This window comes from Rhynchophorus ferrugineus, unplaced genomic scaffold (genome assembly GCF_030347505.1).
Source record: "Rhynchophorus ferrugineus isolate W39M unplaced genomic scaffold, kcgeb_rfMv2 rfM4, whole genome shotgun sequence".
NCBI classification, from domain to species: Eukaryota; Metazoa; Arthropoda; class Insecta; order Coleoptera; family Curculionidae; genus Rhynchophorus; species Rhynchophorus ferrugineus.
The window spans coordinates 21,555,363-21,574,572 of record NW_027472583.1 but is presented as its reverse complement, the minus strand read 5'-3'; the positions used below and the strand labels follow the sequence as shown (position 1 = coordinate 21,574,572).

The 19,210-nt window shown below is 30.6% G+C and overlaps 1 protein-coding gene across 1 annotated transcript in view; it reads right to left on the bottom strand.

Moving 5' to 3' along the window:
- The window catches only part of LOC143195759 (uncharacterized), a 257,592-nt gene that overhangs the window by 78,267 nt on the left and 160,115 nt on the right, over nt 1-19,210 (bottom strand). The window contains exons 11-13 of the mRNA XM_076403199.1: nt 19,064-19,187; nt 17,383-17,972; nt 2,953-3,756 (exon numbers count right to left, since the gene is read on the bottom strand). Of these exons, the coding sequence (XP_076259314.1) occupies nt 2,953-3,756; nt 17,383-17,972; nt 19,064-19,187 (1,518 nt within the window). The remainder of the gene's footprint in view (nt 1-2,952; nt 3,757-17,382; nt 17,973-19,063; nt 19,188-19,210) is intronic.

Here is a 19,210-nt window from a genome sequence, read left to right as displayed (position 1 = left end):
ATATAATGGGAATAACGTATACTAAAGAGCATAAAACTAACTAGGAGTTCAAATAGTGAAATGATTTTACTCAGACCTGTCACTGTTATTTGTATTTTTGGATCAGTTGTTTGATATCTTCTTTTATTATTATAGAATTGTTTTAGTTTTAATACAAGACCGGAATGAAATATTCAAATTTGCTTGAATGACCGAATTTGGAATATATCAATTATAGCGGACTTAGACTGTTACAGCGTCCAAGTATCAGAGCCGAACATTGAAATGGTAAATAGAAAAATAAATAAAATTATAAGGTTTGATTAAATACCGTTGCCTAAAAAAGAGAGAAAAGAGTTACAGAGTTACAAAAGTTATAGGCAATCACAAATAGTAAGAAAAGCATTAACAGAAACAAAAAATAATTTTTCAAACTAATGTGTAAGTATTTCTAAAATATTTAAGCATAAAGTCTATTTACATTGTACATAGCGTAAATTGACTCTGGATTTTTAACCAAAATTGATTATTTAGAAAATAGTATCTCCCATTATCGAAATAATTTTACAGACTTCCTACAACACTTATTTAATTTTTTTAAAACTACAATATATAGAATATCAACAAGATTATCATGTATATATAAAATAAATATATACATATATTTTACATAACATATTTTTTATATAACACTTATTTCATTTTTTTAAAACTACAATATATAGAATATCAACAAGATTATCATGTATATATAAAATAAATATATACATATATTTTACGGATATAATAAGTATTCGATAACACTTAAAAAGCTTTGTTTGCTTTAGAAAACACCTAATATTTAAAGAAATATGAATTCTCATATCAGAAATCATCATATATTCCTTCCAATATAACAGCCAATGCACGGCATAATTTTATCTGATGCTTCCGTACATGTAGCCGAATGAGTCTATAAAATTCGATTTATATTGATACTGGTTGACATTATTGCCGAATTATTCAAAATATTAATAATAATAATTAGAGGTTATAAATCGGCAAACGTTGTTTTAATGCTTGTTTTGATGAATTTCTAACTGCTGTTAATATTTGTGAATACTCTGACTGGAATTGTCAAAACTGTTATGTAGCCAGGGTCAGGAATTGATTGCGTCTCTAATCGGGTAGGAACTAGTTAAGGGGGGCGCCCTATTGCAAGTACATTTCATTAGAGAGGTAATTGGAAAGAGAGAGTATTGGTACCATTAAATATTATGTTGTTAGAGAATTATTGGAAATATATTTTAGCGTATTGTAGGTGCACTAAATATTAACATAAGCACTGAGAGTGGGTGATTAAAAAGAACAACAAAATACAAAGTGGGCGACGTGAGATAAAAACAGTAAGTAGTTTTTTGGTATAAAAAATTGATATACACAACAAAAATGTATACAATTATTTCAGAGAAAACTACTAGTCTGGAAAAATATCCATAAAAACTTGGGGATATTCAGCTCCTTTCGACTTATTTCACCTTTCGACCTTCATACATTCGTCATCCCTACATATATTATTAGCATACATAGGATTTAAGAGGTGTTAAACCACGGAGAGATGTAATGGAACTTTAAAAGATTAGTTTTAAAATAATACCATTTTTAAAGGCATATAGTAGAATTAAACTAGCCATGGATATTTCAAAATGGAAACGCTAATAAAGAATATAAAGACTACAATAGTTGATGGACAAAGATAACAGTTAGAAAAACGTTTTATCAGGTTTTGTTATTGTTCAGATATATTATAGTTTATGGTGGAAAAAATTGTTGCTTTTTGGATGCAGCAGTAAAAGTTTGTTTTTAAAAGACTGAAAAAAACATACACTATAGACAAAATATTTTCTACAATGGTTTTGATAAACTTCATTAAACAGACAGAAAAATAAATTGACAAATGAAGTAATCTTGATCAAGTGTTCGTTATATCAGAAATTAACAATTTCCTAATTGTTTCAACAATGATTCTGATAGTGGAAGTGACACTGATTGAATAAAACTTTTTTTGTTTTGAGCTTGTACTAACAATTGCCAAAACAGAGTGATAAATGTGGAAACAACTGAATATGTAATTTAAGTATGTAATTAATATAAAATGGCTGTAGAAAATCGTATAGTATAGTGTGAAAAATTTGAGTGAAAAGCGTGCATTAGAGAAAATACTATATAATTGACTATATGAAATGTAATTTTATGAAAAAAAAATTATACAGATAGTAACAGAAGAAATTAATACAAATAGAGTGATATCAAAATAAATTAACAAGGAAACAAAAGAACGAAGGAAACAAGAACTAAACGTAAAAAGACAAGTACGCTCTCTAATGAAATTAAAATAAATTTTTTTGATACACAATTGTTAATTAGGTGGATTAGAAAGAACTTAAACACTAACCTACTACAACTTATAGACTATTGTGGCTTAAGTCCCTCAGTAATATATGCATTAGATGTACTATAATATTAAATTAAATGATATCTTATGTTTTATATTTTATGTTATTTTTGTTTCATTGTATTATTTTATTTACATTAGAATTTTTTTTCAGAGTGAAAATAAACCAAAATTTAAAGTTAATGCGGCAACATAACGACATTGTGACGTCATATATTTTCATAACGTGCATCGGATATTTTATTGGAAGAACTTATATATAGATACAATTCTAATTATATGTCCTAACCATAATTGTGTTACAAGTTCATACATTAATATTAATCAGTGATAATTCACACATTATCTCAAATATTTGTATTCCTTAACCAAAAAATCCAATATTTAGTAGGTAAAATTAGTTCATTAACTTCAATTATTAATATGGAAGACTGGATATAGACTGATTAACTCCAAATGATCATTCAACTTTCAATAAAAGCTTCAATATCCCTTTGTGGGGCGTTTATACACCTTTTGTAAAAATACTAAATACTAACCGTTGCTAACATCCTCTTCCACATAGCTTTCAACACTCTCCTGAGCTTCTAAATAGGGCTCCTCCTCGTATTCATTATACTGTTCAGTAACCGCCACTCGATCATTTGTGGCATGTTCCTGTTGGTATTCATTTTGTTCTGGTTGGTATTCTGTCACAAGAAGCTTTTGGTACCCGGTCAGCTGATTCGGGATAACCGAACCATTTTGTTCCTGTTGGTACGTTAGCGATTGATTGTGTTGGTACCGATACGAATTATCCAAAGCTTGCTGTTGATCAACAGATTCCTGTTGTTTCAACGGCCCCCTATTTCTTACGGAATTCTGATTGAGCGTTGCGGTGGGCGTCGGTTTGACTTCCGGTACATTTTTGAGCTGTTTCGCGGGTTGGTCAGCTTCCGCTTTGGACGTGGTTTCCCCTGCGGTCGAATATTCCGGGAAGGTCGTCGGTTTGGCCTGCTGGTAGTGGTTGCTGCTGTTCACGGATGAAACTACCGTTTCGAAAGAGGAATCTTTCATATCATCATCTCGGCTTTCTAAAGAATCGGTGTTCTGTTGCTGTAGAAGTGGACTGGTGCTACCTAGTTGTTTGGCATAGTAACTGCCTGGTTCATTAAAGTACATGCTGCTATCATTGTGCGCGCTAAAGTACGTTGATGTTACGTTGACCGAGGTATTAGTCCTAATATCACTTGAGGATGTCACCGAAACCGGTACCAGATTGTCTTCTTCAGGGAGGTTGTCGTCTATACTGCGATATGCGTAATTGTAGTCTTCATTGTACACGTTTTGAGCGCTAATAGCACCTAAAAATTTAAAACAACCTGTTAGTATTGGATTAGAACTATACTAAAAATTAGATATCAATAAGATCACCAAAGAAATTTTTATTGCATTAATGTAAACATAATGTAATGTTTAATTACATTAATATAAAGGTAAAGTATTATAAATATTATAAATATTTATAATATTATAATAATATTTATAAATATTTATATAGTATATTATAAAAGTAAAGTATCTGGTATAAGGTAAATGTGTCAATATATATATATATATATATATATATATATATATATATATATATATATATATATATATATATATATATATATATATATATATATATATATATATATATATATATATATGACACATTTTAAATATTATAGAAGGTATATTTTAATCATTTTTTCTATTTTAAAATATTCATAACATAAAGCTCACAATTGCACATTTCACATTTCTTAAAGAAGATTATCTAAATATCAAAATATATTGAAGAGAACAAAAATATAATAGAAGTTAGATATCAATAACGTCACCAAACAAATTTATATTGCATTGATGTAAATTAAATATATATTGATATTAAATATAACTGTATTAATTTCTTTGTTATTAATTAAATGTAATGTAAAAATGTAAAAATAAAATAATGTCAATTGTTTTAAAATATATGACACATATTAAATATAACAGAATATATGTTTTATTCAGTTTTTCTATTATTAAATATTCATAATACAAAGGTCACAATTGCAAATTCCACATTTCTTAAAGAAGGTTATCAAAATAGCAGCATCTCAAATTTATTCTGGAAGAAATTAGTAAAAGTAAACATAAATGGTCGGTTTGTGTAGATCTAAAAATATTTAAATATTTACTCGGTCATCAATACACAAAATATCCTTGCTTTACTTGCATGTAGTAGAGCGTAATAAACCCACTAGAAGAAATCTCGGTAATGAGATAATTGCAAATTATTTATTAATTGCTAGTTAATGGGAGTTAAGTAGACAAAAACATAATTCACCAGTACTTATTAAGTTAGGTATTCATCATAATCATGTGATATAACAAGTTAATACTGATTCTGAAAGTGAAGCTTGTCGAGGATCTTTGTAGGTGGAAGAAAACTTTCTAGGTAACTATTACATAAAGCATTAAATTATAAATATATATATATATATATATATATATATATATATATATATATATATATATATATATGACACATTTTAAATATTATAGAAGGTATATTTTAATCATTTTTTCTGTTTTAAAGTATTCATAACATAAAGCTCACAATTGCACATTTCACATTTCTTAAAGAAGATTATCTAAATATCAAAATATATTGAAGAGAACAAAAATATAATAGAAGTTAGATATCAATAACGTCACCAAACAAATTTATATTGCATTGATGTAAATTAAATATATATTGATATTAAATATAACTGTATTAATTTCTTTGTTATTAATTAAATGTAATGTAAAAATGTAAAAATAAAATAATGTCAATTGTTTTAAAATATATGACACATATTAAATATAACAGAATATATGTTTTATTCAGTTTTTCTATTATTAAATATTCATAATACAAAGGTCACAATTGCAAATTCCACATTTCTTAAAGAAGGTTATCAAAATAGCAGCATCTCAAATTTATTCTGGAAGAAATTAGTAAAAGTAAACATAAATGGTCGGTTTGTGTAGATCTAAAAATATTTAAATATTTACTCGGTCATCAATACACAAAATATCCTTGCTTTACTTGCATGTAGTAGAGCGTAATAAACCCACTAGAAGAAATCTCGGTATTGAGATAATTGCAAATTATTTATTAATTGCTAGTTAATGGGAGTTAAGTAGACAAAAACATAATTCACCAGTACTTATTAAGTTAGGTATTCATCATAATCATGTGATATAACAAGTTAATACTGATTCTGAAAGTGAAGCTTGTCGAGGATCTTTATAGGTGGAAGAAAACTTTCTAGGTAACTATTACATAAAGCATTAAATTATAAATAAACTGTGCAAACAAGTACAATTTTGGCAAAGTTAATATCACGGTTTCCTAAAAGTCACCTAGATGGATTTCTTAAGAATAAGGCATATTATTCTGAGCTTAAAAAGGTGCTCCTCTGAAGTATAACTTTGTAGTTTTATTACATTTCAAAGATTAATTTTGTTTCTATAGACTAAAAAAATGAAAAAGTTCTAATTAACGAAAATGAGGATCTAAAAAACATAGGCCATTATTTTAAAACCATTCATACTCGTAACATTTTCTGCAAGAGTAAAAATGATCAAAACTACCCTTACCTTAAGAACAATAGAAACATTATCGAGTAATGTTATCGTATAAATGTATGTTATTGTATAAATTGAATTATAAGCATTCTTTATTTATCATACTGGATATCTCAATATCAATGGATATTATTCTTTTTAGCAGTTACTTGTTTCAACTAATCACACGTAATTTTATATAATTATTAACTATCACATAAAAACAGCGAGAAATTATTCAAAAGTATATTTAGATTTTAACAAACATCTATAAAAGAATATAGCTTTTTTGCTATAATTGAATTTAAAATGAATTATAGTTTGATAAAAGTTCACTATTATTCGATTTAAAATGTTAAGATAATTACTAATAATTGAAATTTCCGAAAAAGTATGATAAACACTGATGTTAGTATCAAAAAATGACTTTCTTGAATATCTGAATATGCCCATTAAAATTAAAGCTATAAAAATAGATTTTATTACAGTTAACTTAAAATTAGGTTTAGTATTATAATATGTTGAATATTTGGAACAAGGAGACGTGGCCGACGAATGAAAATGTTTTTTCTTGTGGATAATTTAATTTTGCCTGTATGTGATATGCCTTCGTAGTTGGAACAGTCCTAATTGTCATATGCCTGCTACAATTAACTTATATTTCTATTTTTAAGCGTCACGCCTGGAAGTTTTCACCGTCTCCCAGTAAAATCTAAATGGAACTTTCTGCGATATGGACTCCCACAGAAACCGCTGAAAAGGGATTTTGAAGTTCAGTCGCATTAAAATGATACCCAGGCACTAATTAGATGTCGTCGCTATCAGGATCTTGAAATTTTCATAGTGACTTACATTTCCGATTTCGTTCCGGATTCGTTTGGTTCTATCTGACATCACTGTTACGCGCGCGAATAATTAATCGTATCAAGTCATACAGAAAAGTTATATTGTATTCTTTAACATTATTTAGAAGCTTTAGCTTATTTTCTCCGGTACTATTACTAAAGTTTAGAAATTTCCTTCCGCTTGTATAAATTCTTAATACCAAATATCCTTAACAAACAACTGAAATGTTATAAGTTCTTTCAAAATGCAGCTTAAGGTCCCTAAGCCATTATTGTACATATAAAAATTATTACCAATTTATAGTAATGGTATTCGTAAATACGAAGAAGTAGCAATAGTAGTGATTGCTTTAAGGCGCACTCAGTCAGAATTCGATCGATAATCCAAACTATCACTTCAGAGTAAATTATCATTGTATAAACACAGTTTGAAGCCAGAGTGGACGTAAGATGTGCAACTATGGAGTTGCACCAAGAAATTCATTATCAACATGATCCAAACTTATGAAACGAAAGTTCTTCGGAGTATTGTCAACTCTCCATGTTGTGTCAGAAGTGAAGACACCAAGGGAGATGAAAATAGAAAGGTCGAATTTTTACAATTTGTGGACCACAGTGGACTTACAAGGAGTTGGAAGAGATAAAATCCCTCCAATATATATGAAGTATATTTAAAAGGGTCTATCCATCAAACGCTAATTAATTTTGGGTCTGAAATCTTGGAACTCCACTTGGAGAAATATTAAGGAAATTTACTTTACTTACTATATTATAATGTACTTACTAGAAAACTAACTACTACTAGAAATTTTGAAAAAATTCGGTAAATATGTTATTCGTCTGACTTAGCTCCGTTGGGCTCTAGTTGTTCTCCCAATTTAATCGTTTTAAAGGCCAGTTAATAAGCTTAAAACATCTATAAAAATCAGGCCAAAAAATAATTCTATAATTGCCTTGCAGATTGGAAAAAACGTTAATATGGATATAATGTATCCTAGAGGCACGATATAAATTTTGGAAAATAAATAGTACGTTTAGGATTTATTTCTATAGAGTTGCTATTTTGAGCACAGTGGACTTTATGGGCACGTTAAGCTGAATTAAGATATATGGTCATAAGCTGATCCATGGATTATATGACGAATAGTTCTACATTCGTCATCAGCTAACTGTATGATAGTTTTTCAAGACATTGAACTATAATATTCTGAAATATAGAATGTAACCAGAGGTGTATTCCTTGGAAAATTGTCTAACAGTGCTTAAATAAATAAAAGTAGTATAAAAGTATAGTGTAAAAGTTTTATCTCAAATTTCAAAAAATTCTATATTTTCTATTACGAAGTTCTTTATTATGCTATATGTTTTAAGTAAATATCTATGTAGAATAACACCACTGTTTACAATGCAGATCTAGAATGTTCTCGAGGTTGATAAAACAAGTGTATTTTTTTCAGCTTAAATGTACTAGGTTAAATATTGCAATGCTCACTTTATAAAAGTACTAGTCGCTCAACATTCTTCAAGAAATACGTTCACAAACAAATTTTTACATCAAAGCATTATCTGTCATAACCACAAAGGGTTAATATAGTCATTAATATAGGATCAATATAGTCATCAATAAACACAGAGGTGTCTACAATCGATATTATCCAAAATATCAACTCAAATTCATTCGTTTTGTTGAATATTACACGCTGCATAGTTGCAGCTTAAACTATCATAATTAAGGTTAGCAATTGGTGAGTTATAACTAGTGACTGATGAAAACGTAATTACGGTTTTTGTTAATAAATAATTTTAAAATGGCGAATTGAAAAACTTATGTAATTAAGCCGTACTGGAGCATGTTGGCAAAAGTTGAAAATGGAGATGCCTGAAGATCTTTTTCATACTGTTTTGCTTATTTACTTTTGAAAAGAAAAAAATAGCACAAGCTTTGAATATTATGTGGTGTTTACAGTCATGTAGTTGTAAAACTTCCACGAAATTATTAAAAATATCGAAGCAGACAGTCATATTTCCTTATTGGACATGACTACGGAACTAAACATGGGTCATAAAATTCTTTTAAACCATTAACATACAACTTAATTCCAAAATATGCTCGATAAATGACATATTTTCTTTTATAGAATATCTGTTAAAACGATATGAGATCAAGTCATTTTTAAAAAAATGATGGTGAGTGATGATGAGTGGATTACTATAGTACGACAATAAAGCGTGAAACAGATAGTTGTAAAGGGCCTAAGAAGATTGGCATACCAATTAACATTAAGCCCACATTTATGCTAAATAAGGTTAAGTTAAACTAAATATTGGAATCTAAAGGAATTGTTTGGTATGAGCAGCAGCAGTTCATCGAATCTGGCCTTACCATTAATTTGACTCCCTATTATCAACAACTCTGTTGAATTGATTTCTTCAATAACGGAACTATGATTTTATCAAAGAAGTATCGAAAATTCGAAACGGTACTGATTAGGATGACTTTAAAAATATTAAATAAAAAGACGAATTAATAACATATTACAACAAAAAAAACAATCTAATATAATATTACTTTTAACCAATTCGTTATATCGCGTTATATATGACGTATATATAAAACTACCAACATGAAGGTTCAATATAGAGAAGGTAAAACGACAATAAATTGTAAAGGACAAAAATTTAAGTCGTTTGATCTAATAGAAAAACATCGTATCAGCCCTTTGTTGGAACATGGTGAAAAAACTTCGATATCATCTGCCATTATTATTTCATAATGGGAAAAAATCTACCACCAATTGCGATGACAACCGAAGTTAGAGTAAAAGGAAGCTCGAAAAATAAAATTACGTATTTAGGGTTGATTAAATATTGTCTTGAAGATTGCCGTTGTGATAAAAACAAAATATTTCTTTAGAAACCCGATCTTGTATAAAATAATTCTGTATTTTTATTAAATTTTTAATAATTTACCAATCTAATTTTTATGAAAAAATGGAGAAATAATAATGGCAGTCCACACAAATGGAAATTAAAGTTAAAATCGTTTTATTTTGTTTTGTTATTAATTTGTTTTGTCGACCCATCACAACACATTACCTAATAAGTACCAGGCCAGGCATAGATATGACGCTACCTTCTAAGTTTCCTAGCCTAGTAATTATCTTCAAACGATACATGTCAAAATTGTCATGACTATATTTGACATTTGATTTAAAGGTTATAATGGTTTTCGTGAAAATCCTTTTGTTGGCTTTTAAACAGTTGATAATGCAGAATCAATGAAAACGATGATCAAATTAAAATATTGCTTTATAGTCAACTATGACTTCTAGCTGATTGCAAGTCTCAAAAGAATGATGTGTTGAACGTTGACTGACCTTGAATTCTATTTTGAAAACATAGTCATATCGTTGTACAAAAAATTCAAATATTGCTGCTGTGCACTGCAATATTGTGCTAATAGTCGTTAATATATAATAATATATGTCGATTATAATTACTTTGTAGATAATAAGAAACTAAATGTTCCCAAAACTGTTTATCAAATTGATTTCATATTCTATTTACACGTAATTTTATTTCTTGCACTTGGTTAATTAAAGTAACCAACAATAGTGTTATATGAGTTGTCACTCTGTCTGTGTGTAATCAAAAGCTTGTGGCAAAAAGTAATTTCGCCTTTTTACCTTTTTCGAACGGACTTGATTCCCTAAAATTTTAAATACTAATCAATTATGTATAGATACTAGCGAACCAATAATCCTGCCCGAATATTTGATTTTTGTTTGAATCGAATAATTTTTTCGGCAATAAAACAAATACATAAGATGATCACAATAATACCCAATTAGTCATTTTGTTATGATATATTATTATAATCGAAGAACGTTTAAAAAATAAAAAATATCCTTGAACCCCATGGCAATGCAACTTATAAACATATTTTAGTTGTTGTGTTTTGTATATTTTAGTTTTGTTTTTGTTCAGCTGTGTGGTAGAGTGCGTTATTATGAAAACATTCTTCTCCTTCTATAAATTGGGTCATTCTGGGGTTAGCTGGTAGCAAGTTTAGAATAGTGATCGAGGTTTGCTGGTTTACCAGTTACTGCTAAGTAATCCGCAAATAAAATTTGTTTTTCGTTTCAAAAACTTAAATAGTTAAACATCTTCATGACCTTATAGAAATCGAAATATTAAATTCGCAAATCTCAGCACCGCCGATGAAACAACGCAGAAAATCTTTTTTAATAGTTCTTATAGTCAATAAATCAAGTTAATATTTATTTCATTGTTAGCGCCACTTAATCTGCACTCAAATTATTACAGCCCAAATCGTCAGCCAAGATATTGCCCTGATTTATTAATGAGACGCTCGCAGAGTTTACAAAATCTAATTAGTAATCGATACAAAAATAAAACGAACTTAGTCACAGTGTCCCATTAAGTACAAATCTTACTGAACAAGAATTAAACATATTGTATAATTCTGCAAACATATCTATTTTTACTGAATATTTTTCGCTAGAAGCTAATTTAGTTATATTACAAGAAATCATTTTCCAGTTTAATTTGAAGAAAAATGATGTTAAACAGTGATGTTCAGCTTTCAATATCGTAGGATGTTAGAATGAAGCACAATTAAAATTAAAATGAAGAAGAACCATTACGTATAATCAAAAACGTGAAGAAACTGAGTAATATGAAAATTGAAGACGCTATTGAATTTATTTAGCAGACATTTAGTCTTTTGATTATCACTAGTGTTGATCCTTGATACATGATTTAACCACAGAACTCATATTTTTGTGGAAATCGCTGAATCTTTAAAATACATAAAGATTTTTAATATTTGAAAATAATCACTCACTCGCGTTTTTTTTATTAAGCTTCTTAATATTTACCTTTGATACGTATACAATCGAATATCATACAGACTATTGCAGATAAATGATTTATGTCGTATAAAATTCGAAACCCCAACACCTGTATTAGTGGATATAGTTTTGTCATTGAACATCAGATTCTTTAAAAAATCATATATGACGCCATACTGATTGTTAAATACCTGTCACTCGAAAGACTTCTTACTAGACATGTGAAGTGTTATGGCACAATAACACAACATTAACACAATAAAATAAGGTAATAGGAAGAAAAGAAAAACGTAATTGAAAAGACATACGCCACCGCCTTATATCCAAGTATTCTTCAACCTCCGCCTCATTGAAGAGGATCTCTTCGAGGACGGCGCTTCGTCCGGAAGATACATGTCAAAATGACGGATAATGATATTTTTAAGATTACTTTTATTCAGTTCCATTAAAAATATTTTGATAAAATAACGCTACGATGTATTTTCAATACTCAATATATAAACATGCAGCAGCATTTCACTTCTAACTTGCAATATCCGATGTAAATAACAAGTTCAACATAAAAAATAAGTTCCAACGTAGACTTAGCGACGGCTAAAAAACGAAATGAAACGACAGTAAATCATATTATTTTATCTATTCTCTGTACTAATTAACGCAGAATATATTTTTAACATTAATTTTGTTCAATTCAATCTCAGTATATAAATATGGAACAGGATTTGATTTCTAACTTACAATAATCGATGTAAATGACAAGTGCAAATCTTTTCCTGGAATCTGTCGGGAATCGAACAAAAAATAAGTCCTAATACAGCTTCAGCGACGAAAAAAAAACCGAAATGAAACGACAATAAATTATAGTTGACAAAAGAAAATCGTGACCAGCGGACAAAAAGGGGATCTCCACACCGGACATTTGTTCGAGCATCGGGAACACATCGATGCGTTCCAGTTTTTTCCTTTATTATAGAAAAAGAAACGGCCAACGGTTGCGGTATCCACCGGCGTCAAACTATTGGCCAACCTCGGCGGCAAAATTGGTTTGCAAGGGTCGATTTTTAAGTATCGCCTCGGAAAGTTTTCCCCCAGAAGCAGGCAAAAACGAAATGGAACTTTCTGCGATATGCTCTTTCGCGGAGAACGACCGAAACTGAAATTTCAAGTTCGGTCGTATTAGAGGGACACTTAACGCGAATTAAATATTTCCGGCTTCGGTGTTCCCGCCAACTTTTCGTTAATTTTTGCTATTAGAATTAATTTTCATTGCTATGGTGGACTTTAAAGTTCTATTAGTGATCTATCAAAGATAAAACTAATATTGTGAAGTCCTTATATTTTTATATTTTTTTTGTGTTTTATTTGAAGTTTACTCGGGTTTTTTTGTTAGTATTTAGTTGAATATATATACTATCCTTGAAATTATTTTTGAAATTTTTCATTATTAGCTCTTGAAACAATTAAAGAACCAATGAAAATATATATGGAACTAATATTTGAATACCTGATTTAGTTATTGATAAACACACTATATATTAATCGTCTTAGCAGAAATTTTGACTCCCTTTTTGACGGAAACGTGTCAAAGCTTATACGGAGTAAGAAAAACGATTAATTTAATACATTGTGGTCGAATTCAGGGCGGAAATTAGTTCGAAGAAGTCGGGGGGGGGGGAGGGGAATATCTGGTGACGTGTGATAACGAGAGTTGTGTATAAATATATATAAAGGACTCGTTTATGCTAGAATAGAATTAGAAAGGCAGTGTCATTTGTGCACTCGATTCATAAGTTGCCGCTTTATCCATTAAAATAAAATAATTTTTAAGTAAATTAAAAGTTCTTATTTAAAACCCTATACTTTTCATAACTTAAATAGTTTAAAGACCTGGAACTGTCTGGCTCTTTATCGCCTAGACGGTTGAACGTTTCTTTAGCGTCGGCATTCCTTTGTGGTCTACACGGGGACGGTACAAGGTCAAGTAAAACAATGAACAATATTACCAAGATTTAGTACATTGGTGCTTATTTGTTTGTTTGAAATAAATTTGTTGAAAAGTCTGTATAAAATTATTTCTTACATCTAATAATTTTATCCAACTTTACTTTTGATTCGAAGCCCTCCAACCAAAATATGTCTAATTTTGAAGAATGAAATGTATTTTTCAGATATTTTAATACACGACCATTCAAAATCTAGTGGGAATTTTAATACATCATTTACTTGATGAGATATGAAGCTGCGAAATATTTTTTCCTCTGAAATCATAACATTTCTGTAGGTTTTTATAGAATTATGAAAAGCAACACTGAAAATTACCAATTGCGTTGATTTCATTTTGCGTTATTTACATTAATTTCACGTTTCATCTCTGAATCATTAATTTTATTCATATTTTTTATCAAGAAGTAGGAAATGCCGGAAAGAAAAACTGTTCCATTTACTTCAAGCTTTTATAATTTCATTTAGTTACCGTGGTTGTCCAATTTTTTTAACAAAGCCTACGTATTGCATTGCACATTAATTTGTTTATTTATTGTCAAATTATACTTCTTCCTTTAGTGACGAGTTATTACTAAAACTATAGTTGTTGAGTTGTTTGCAATGTCCAGTGCTCATTTAGATAATATTTAAAAACTGTATATTGGGTGTAAAAGGAAAATGTATCTATGATAAGTTAAAACATAGGTTGGGCGGAAAGAATAGGCAAGCTATCGATCACATTAACAGGTAGGCAATGGGAATAATAGCATTGCATATGTCAAGAACTGAACTAAGTACATTGCGATTTTAATGATGGAAGATCTTCATCTAAAGTTAACGAGACAAGGAACGAAAACGCTATTGAGCATGAAAATAGAGGAAATCTGGAATGTTTCTTAATTTTAAAAATTACGAAGTAAGTTACGGATTTTCTCTCCCTAGAAATGTCTAATTATAGCATTCTGAGTGAAGCAACTTTTGTTATTGTGAAAAAAATGGATAAAAAGGAATTTCGCGTGTTGATAAAATATTGTTTTTCAAGGGAAAAAATATAGTTGAAGCAAAAACTTGGTTTGATGCTGAGTTTCCGGATACTGCCCCAGGAAAATCAGCCATCCGGGATTGGTATGTTAAGGTTAGACGTGATGAAATGAGCACCGAAGTAGGTAAACGAAGTGGACGATCAAAAGATATTGTTACCGATGAGAACATTTAAAAATCCACAAAATTATTTTGAATGACCGTAAATTAAAATTGAATGAAAAAGCAGACACTCTAAAGATATCAAGTGAACGTGTACATCATATCATTCCCGAATATTTGGGTATGAGAAAGCTCTGTGTAAAGTGGGTGCCGCGCGAACTCACCTTTGACCAAAAACAGTGTAATAAACCCGAGTTTTTGCGTCGATATGTAACAATGGATGAAACATGACACCATCATTTCACTCCGAAGTCCAATAGACAGTCATCCGAGGGGACTGCACAAGAAGAACCCGCTCCAAATCGTGAGAAAACGTAGTAGTGCAAACAGTAGGTTGGCAAGGCTATGGCGTCTGTATTTTGGGACGCGCATGGATTAATATTCATTGATTACCTTGAAAAAGGGAGGACCATCAATAGCGACTATTACATATCGTTATTGGAGCGTTTGAAGCACGAAGTCGCCGAAAAACGGCCGCATTTGACGAAAAAGAAAGAGCTGCTTCACCAAGACAATGCACCGTGTCACAAGTCAGTGAAAACGATGGCAAAAATCTATGAAGCGTGCTTCAAATTGCTTACTCATCCACCTTGTTCCAGATCTAACCCCAAGCCTCTATTTGCTGCTCGCTGTGAAGAAATTTTCGTCGAATGAAGAGATGGCCGCCGAAACTAAGGCCTATTTTGAAGCAAAGGACAAATCGTACTACAAAAATGGTATCGAAAAGTTGGACAGTCGCTCTAGTCGGTGTAATTTTGCCAAAAAAATATTGTTTTACTATGATAATATGATAGACTTTTGAAATGACCTGTTATTATAATTCAGTGTATACAATCACTTATCATAAAATGGTAAAAATTACATTTTTGACATTCATAACTTTCGTTATTTGATTTTAATAAATCCGATGCGGAAGCGAATCAAAAACTTTTAGAGACTAATGATGATGCTTCTCCATCATATTCCAATTGTAGCTTTTAATTTCAACTAATTCATTTAAAAGATTATTTTTAACTTGAGTGATAAAAAGCGAAAGGATCTGCATTAGTGTTACGAGTTGCAAGGTTTATTGTGCAAAAAACCAAGCACAAACTTATAAAGAGCTTAGCTGTTGACGAATTAACTGTTTTCAGACGTTTACATACCATAGAAAACATGGAAAAGTATAGAAAGGGTATTTTCTTTAACATATTGTGATAGTTGATGGAAACTAGATCTGTGACGTGAGACCCTAGGGTGACTCCCAAGTGCATAAAGTCTTGAGTTAGACCAGGAAAGTCATATTCATTCATAAAGTGTTGTTGCGTATATGGTGGGATAAGCATGGTATAGTATATTATGAGTACCTTGCTCGATTGATATCTTCTTGCCTGGTAATGCTCGGTACACGTTTCAAAAATTGTGAAGGATACACTGATGCAGTCCGAATGGGAAGTTATGCGGCACCCAACATACTCATCAGATTTTCATTCAGATCAGATCAGATTTCGATTTTCACTTAGTCAGAGTCATATAGCATGGTTTGTTAGGTATAGAGTTTTGAAATACTCACGAAGAACTAAGATGTATTGTATCGCCAAATTAACAGTCTTCATCGACTTTTTTCCGACCTTTTTGAAATGTCCATCTTTCCGGAAGTTTTTTGCTGCCGGTATCGAAGAATTCCTTGGGCGACCCCGAGGAATAGTCCATAATAATTTCAATAGTCCAAATATGTGGTAGTCGCAGGGTGATAAACTCGGATTGTCGGGGGTGTTTCAGTACCTCCCATCCTAATTCCGATATTGTATCGAGCGTGAAACGCACGGTATGAGGGCGGGCGTTATCCTGAAGATGAATCGCACTTCGTGCAGGAATGCTCCCCCGTTTCGAACGATAAGCGGGTTTCATGTGTGTTTTCAGAAGCTTAGCAGTATGCAGCATTAATGGCAAGTTGGTTGGGTGTAAAAAAAGTCAAATTAGAACTTTAGATTTTTTAAAACTTTTAAAAAAATTCTTTTATTAATTTTTTTAATAGTGTTACTTCGATACGATTGAAGAATGTATATAGAAGGCTCACACCACATATCAAGTAAATCGGTTCTGTAGAACTTGATATAACATATCATATTAACAGCCTCAAAAGAAGTAATAAAATCGCGTCTTATGTTTTGTATTTGATTTAGATGCCGGGTCATTAAAACAATGCATCCGAAAATACTTTAAATTTTGAAAAAATCTCTTACTGGCATACTATTGAAGGGTTAGACTTTGAAAACATGCAAATGTATGTATTTTTATTAATAATAATATTTATATAGAAATAATAAATTAATATTAATTATAGAAAATTAATATTAATATAGAAAAGACCGTATGAGAATTATATTATTTCATTTTTATTTTCTTGCGGTGATCTCATTGATTTTAACTATAACGTAATTATTTTCATATGACTTACCAGCTCTTAAATAATAATTATCATAAGTGTCAGTCTCTCCATATTCCGCTGAGCTGGTCCTTTTCAGTCGCCCATTTCTGCCGCCCTTCCTCTGGTTCAGGTTGGGCTTCGGCAGCTGTCGGCCCGGAGTAGCTGGCAAACTGTTGAAAGCCGCTTTCGCAGGTGTCTGCATCTTCGGCATAATCCTACTCGAACTCCTGGTAGGTGTCGGTGGCAAACTAGCACCCCTGTGCGAAACATAGTCCGGACCTTTAAAACTGTCATCGGTGAAGGAACTCTGACGACTGGTGCTCCTCCTAGTGGGTATTTGAGGCATTTTACGACGTCCCAAAGGCGTCGTAATTGAAGGTCGATAGTTCTCTTCACCGGTTGATGCAAACGAAGACCGCCGCTTGTAATTCTGAGGAATTATAGGAAGTTTTTTACCAGTTTTCGCAGGAGGTGTGACGTTAGCGGTGGTGTTATCGTAGTACCCTCCCGAATCCCACTGGCGATCCTCTTCATCCTGTCCATATCGTTCCTCTTGGAACGGATACGACAGGCTGTCGTAATATTCATCGCAGCTTTGATTCTGATTGAATGTTGTTGAACTGAAAAAAAGGAAAGTAAGATTTTAGGTTACGAAGTAATTTCGATACTTTTTTTTTCTTTTGAAGCCCCTTTTGAGGCAAACTTTGAACCATTCAGGAAGTTCTGTAGAATTTAAAGTAATATTTCCAATAGTCTTCAATTTCTTTAGTTTTATTTGAAAAATGTATATGTACTCAAAAAATGCTTCAGAATAATTCCAATGACCAAAAGTTATCCGTGTTGAAACATAACTATAATTAAAAAGCATTATAAGGAGCTTATCATAGTGAAGTATCTATAATATATGTAAGTTAGATATGCAAGTCAGATATCAGATTTTCTGATTTCTCATTGAATAATTAATAACTTTTTAATGGTTGTTTATGTCGAAAAAGGAAAATATTATGGGCAATCAGAATTTTTGAAAATGAAGCTTTGACTTAGCTGACTGTATAGCTAGTGTACGAATGAATACATGAATAGATATATTTCAATGAGTTATATTTTTTTAAGCTTTCTGCTATGCATCGTCACTAAAATCGAGCTCAAATAAAGAAAGGTAAGTGTAAAAAATATACGCTATGACCTCTTGTATTCGACCATTATTTAATATTTTATCAAACCTTAATATTCATGCTTCGAGCAAATTCGTTTTTCAGCTATAATAATTGTAATTACACCGATATAATTCAGATTTTCTGATGAAAAAAATCACAGTTACCCTAATTTTAGAATCAACGCTAAAAACAAAATGCTCTTAAAAGCGGATGGCTTTTTTACATAATTAATTTAAGATATCCCGGAAATTAGCAAGATAATAAGTTGAATTTCTGCTTTTAAAATAAACACTGATTGCACCGTATTCGTTCCAATTTTTAAGAGAGTCTTTTCTCAGATTATTAACGCAATATTATGTTAAAATGTACGGATATTTTCGCATCTAAAATCCAATTTAGACAATTGGATAAGATCTCATTTAATGTTCTAACGGAAATATTTACGAGCGTAAAGGTGACGAAGAATGTTTTTATTAAATTTAATGAATACTTACGTCAATGAAATTATGAAATAATATATTTAGATGGAATAACTGAAATTAATTTATATTTACCTGGTAAGGTAATTAATTTGTGTGACTTCCGGTGCGGTATAAAACGTTGTTTGCCCTGTATCATTGTAATATATTGAATCATCGTATAATGTTGTTTGTCTTTCCAGGCTTGGTCTTCTTAGTGCTAAAAAATAAAAATGATTATGT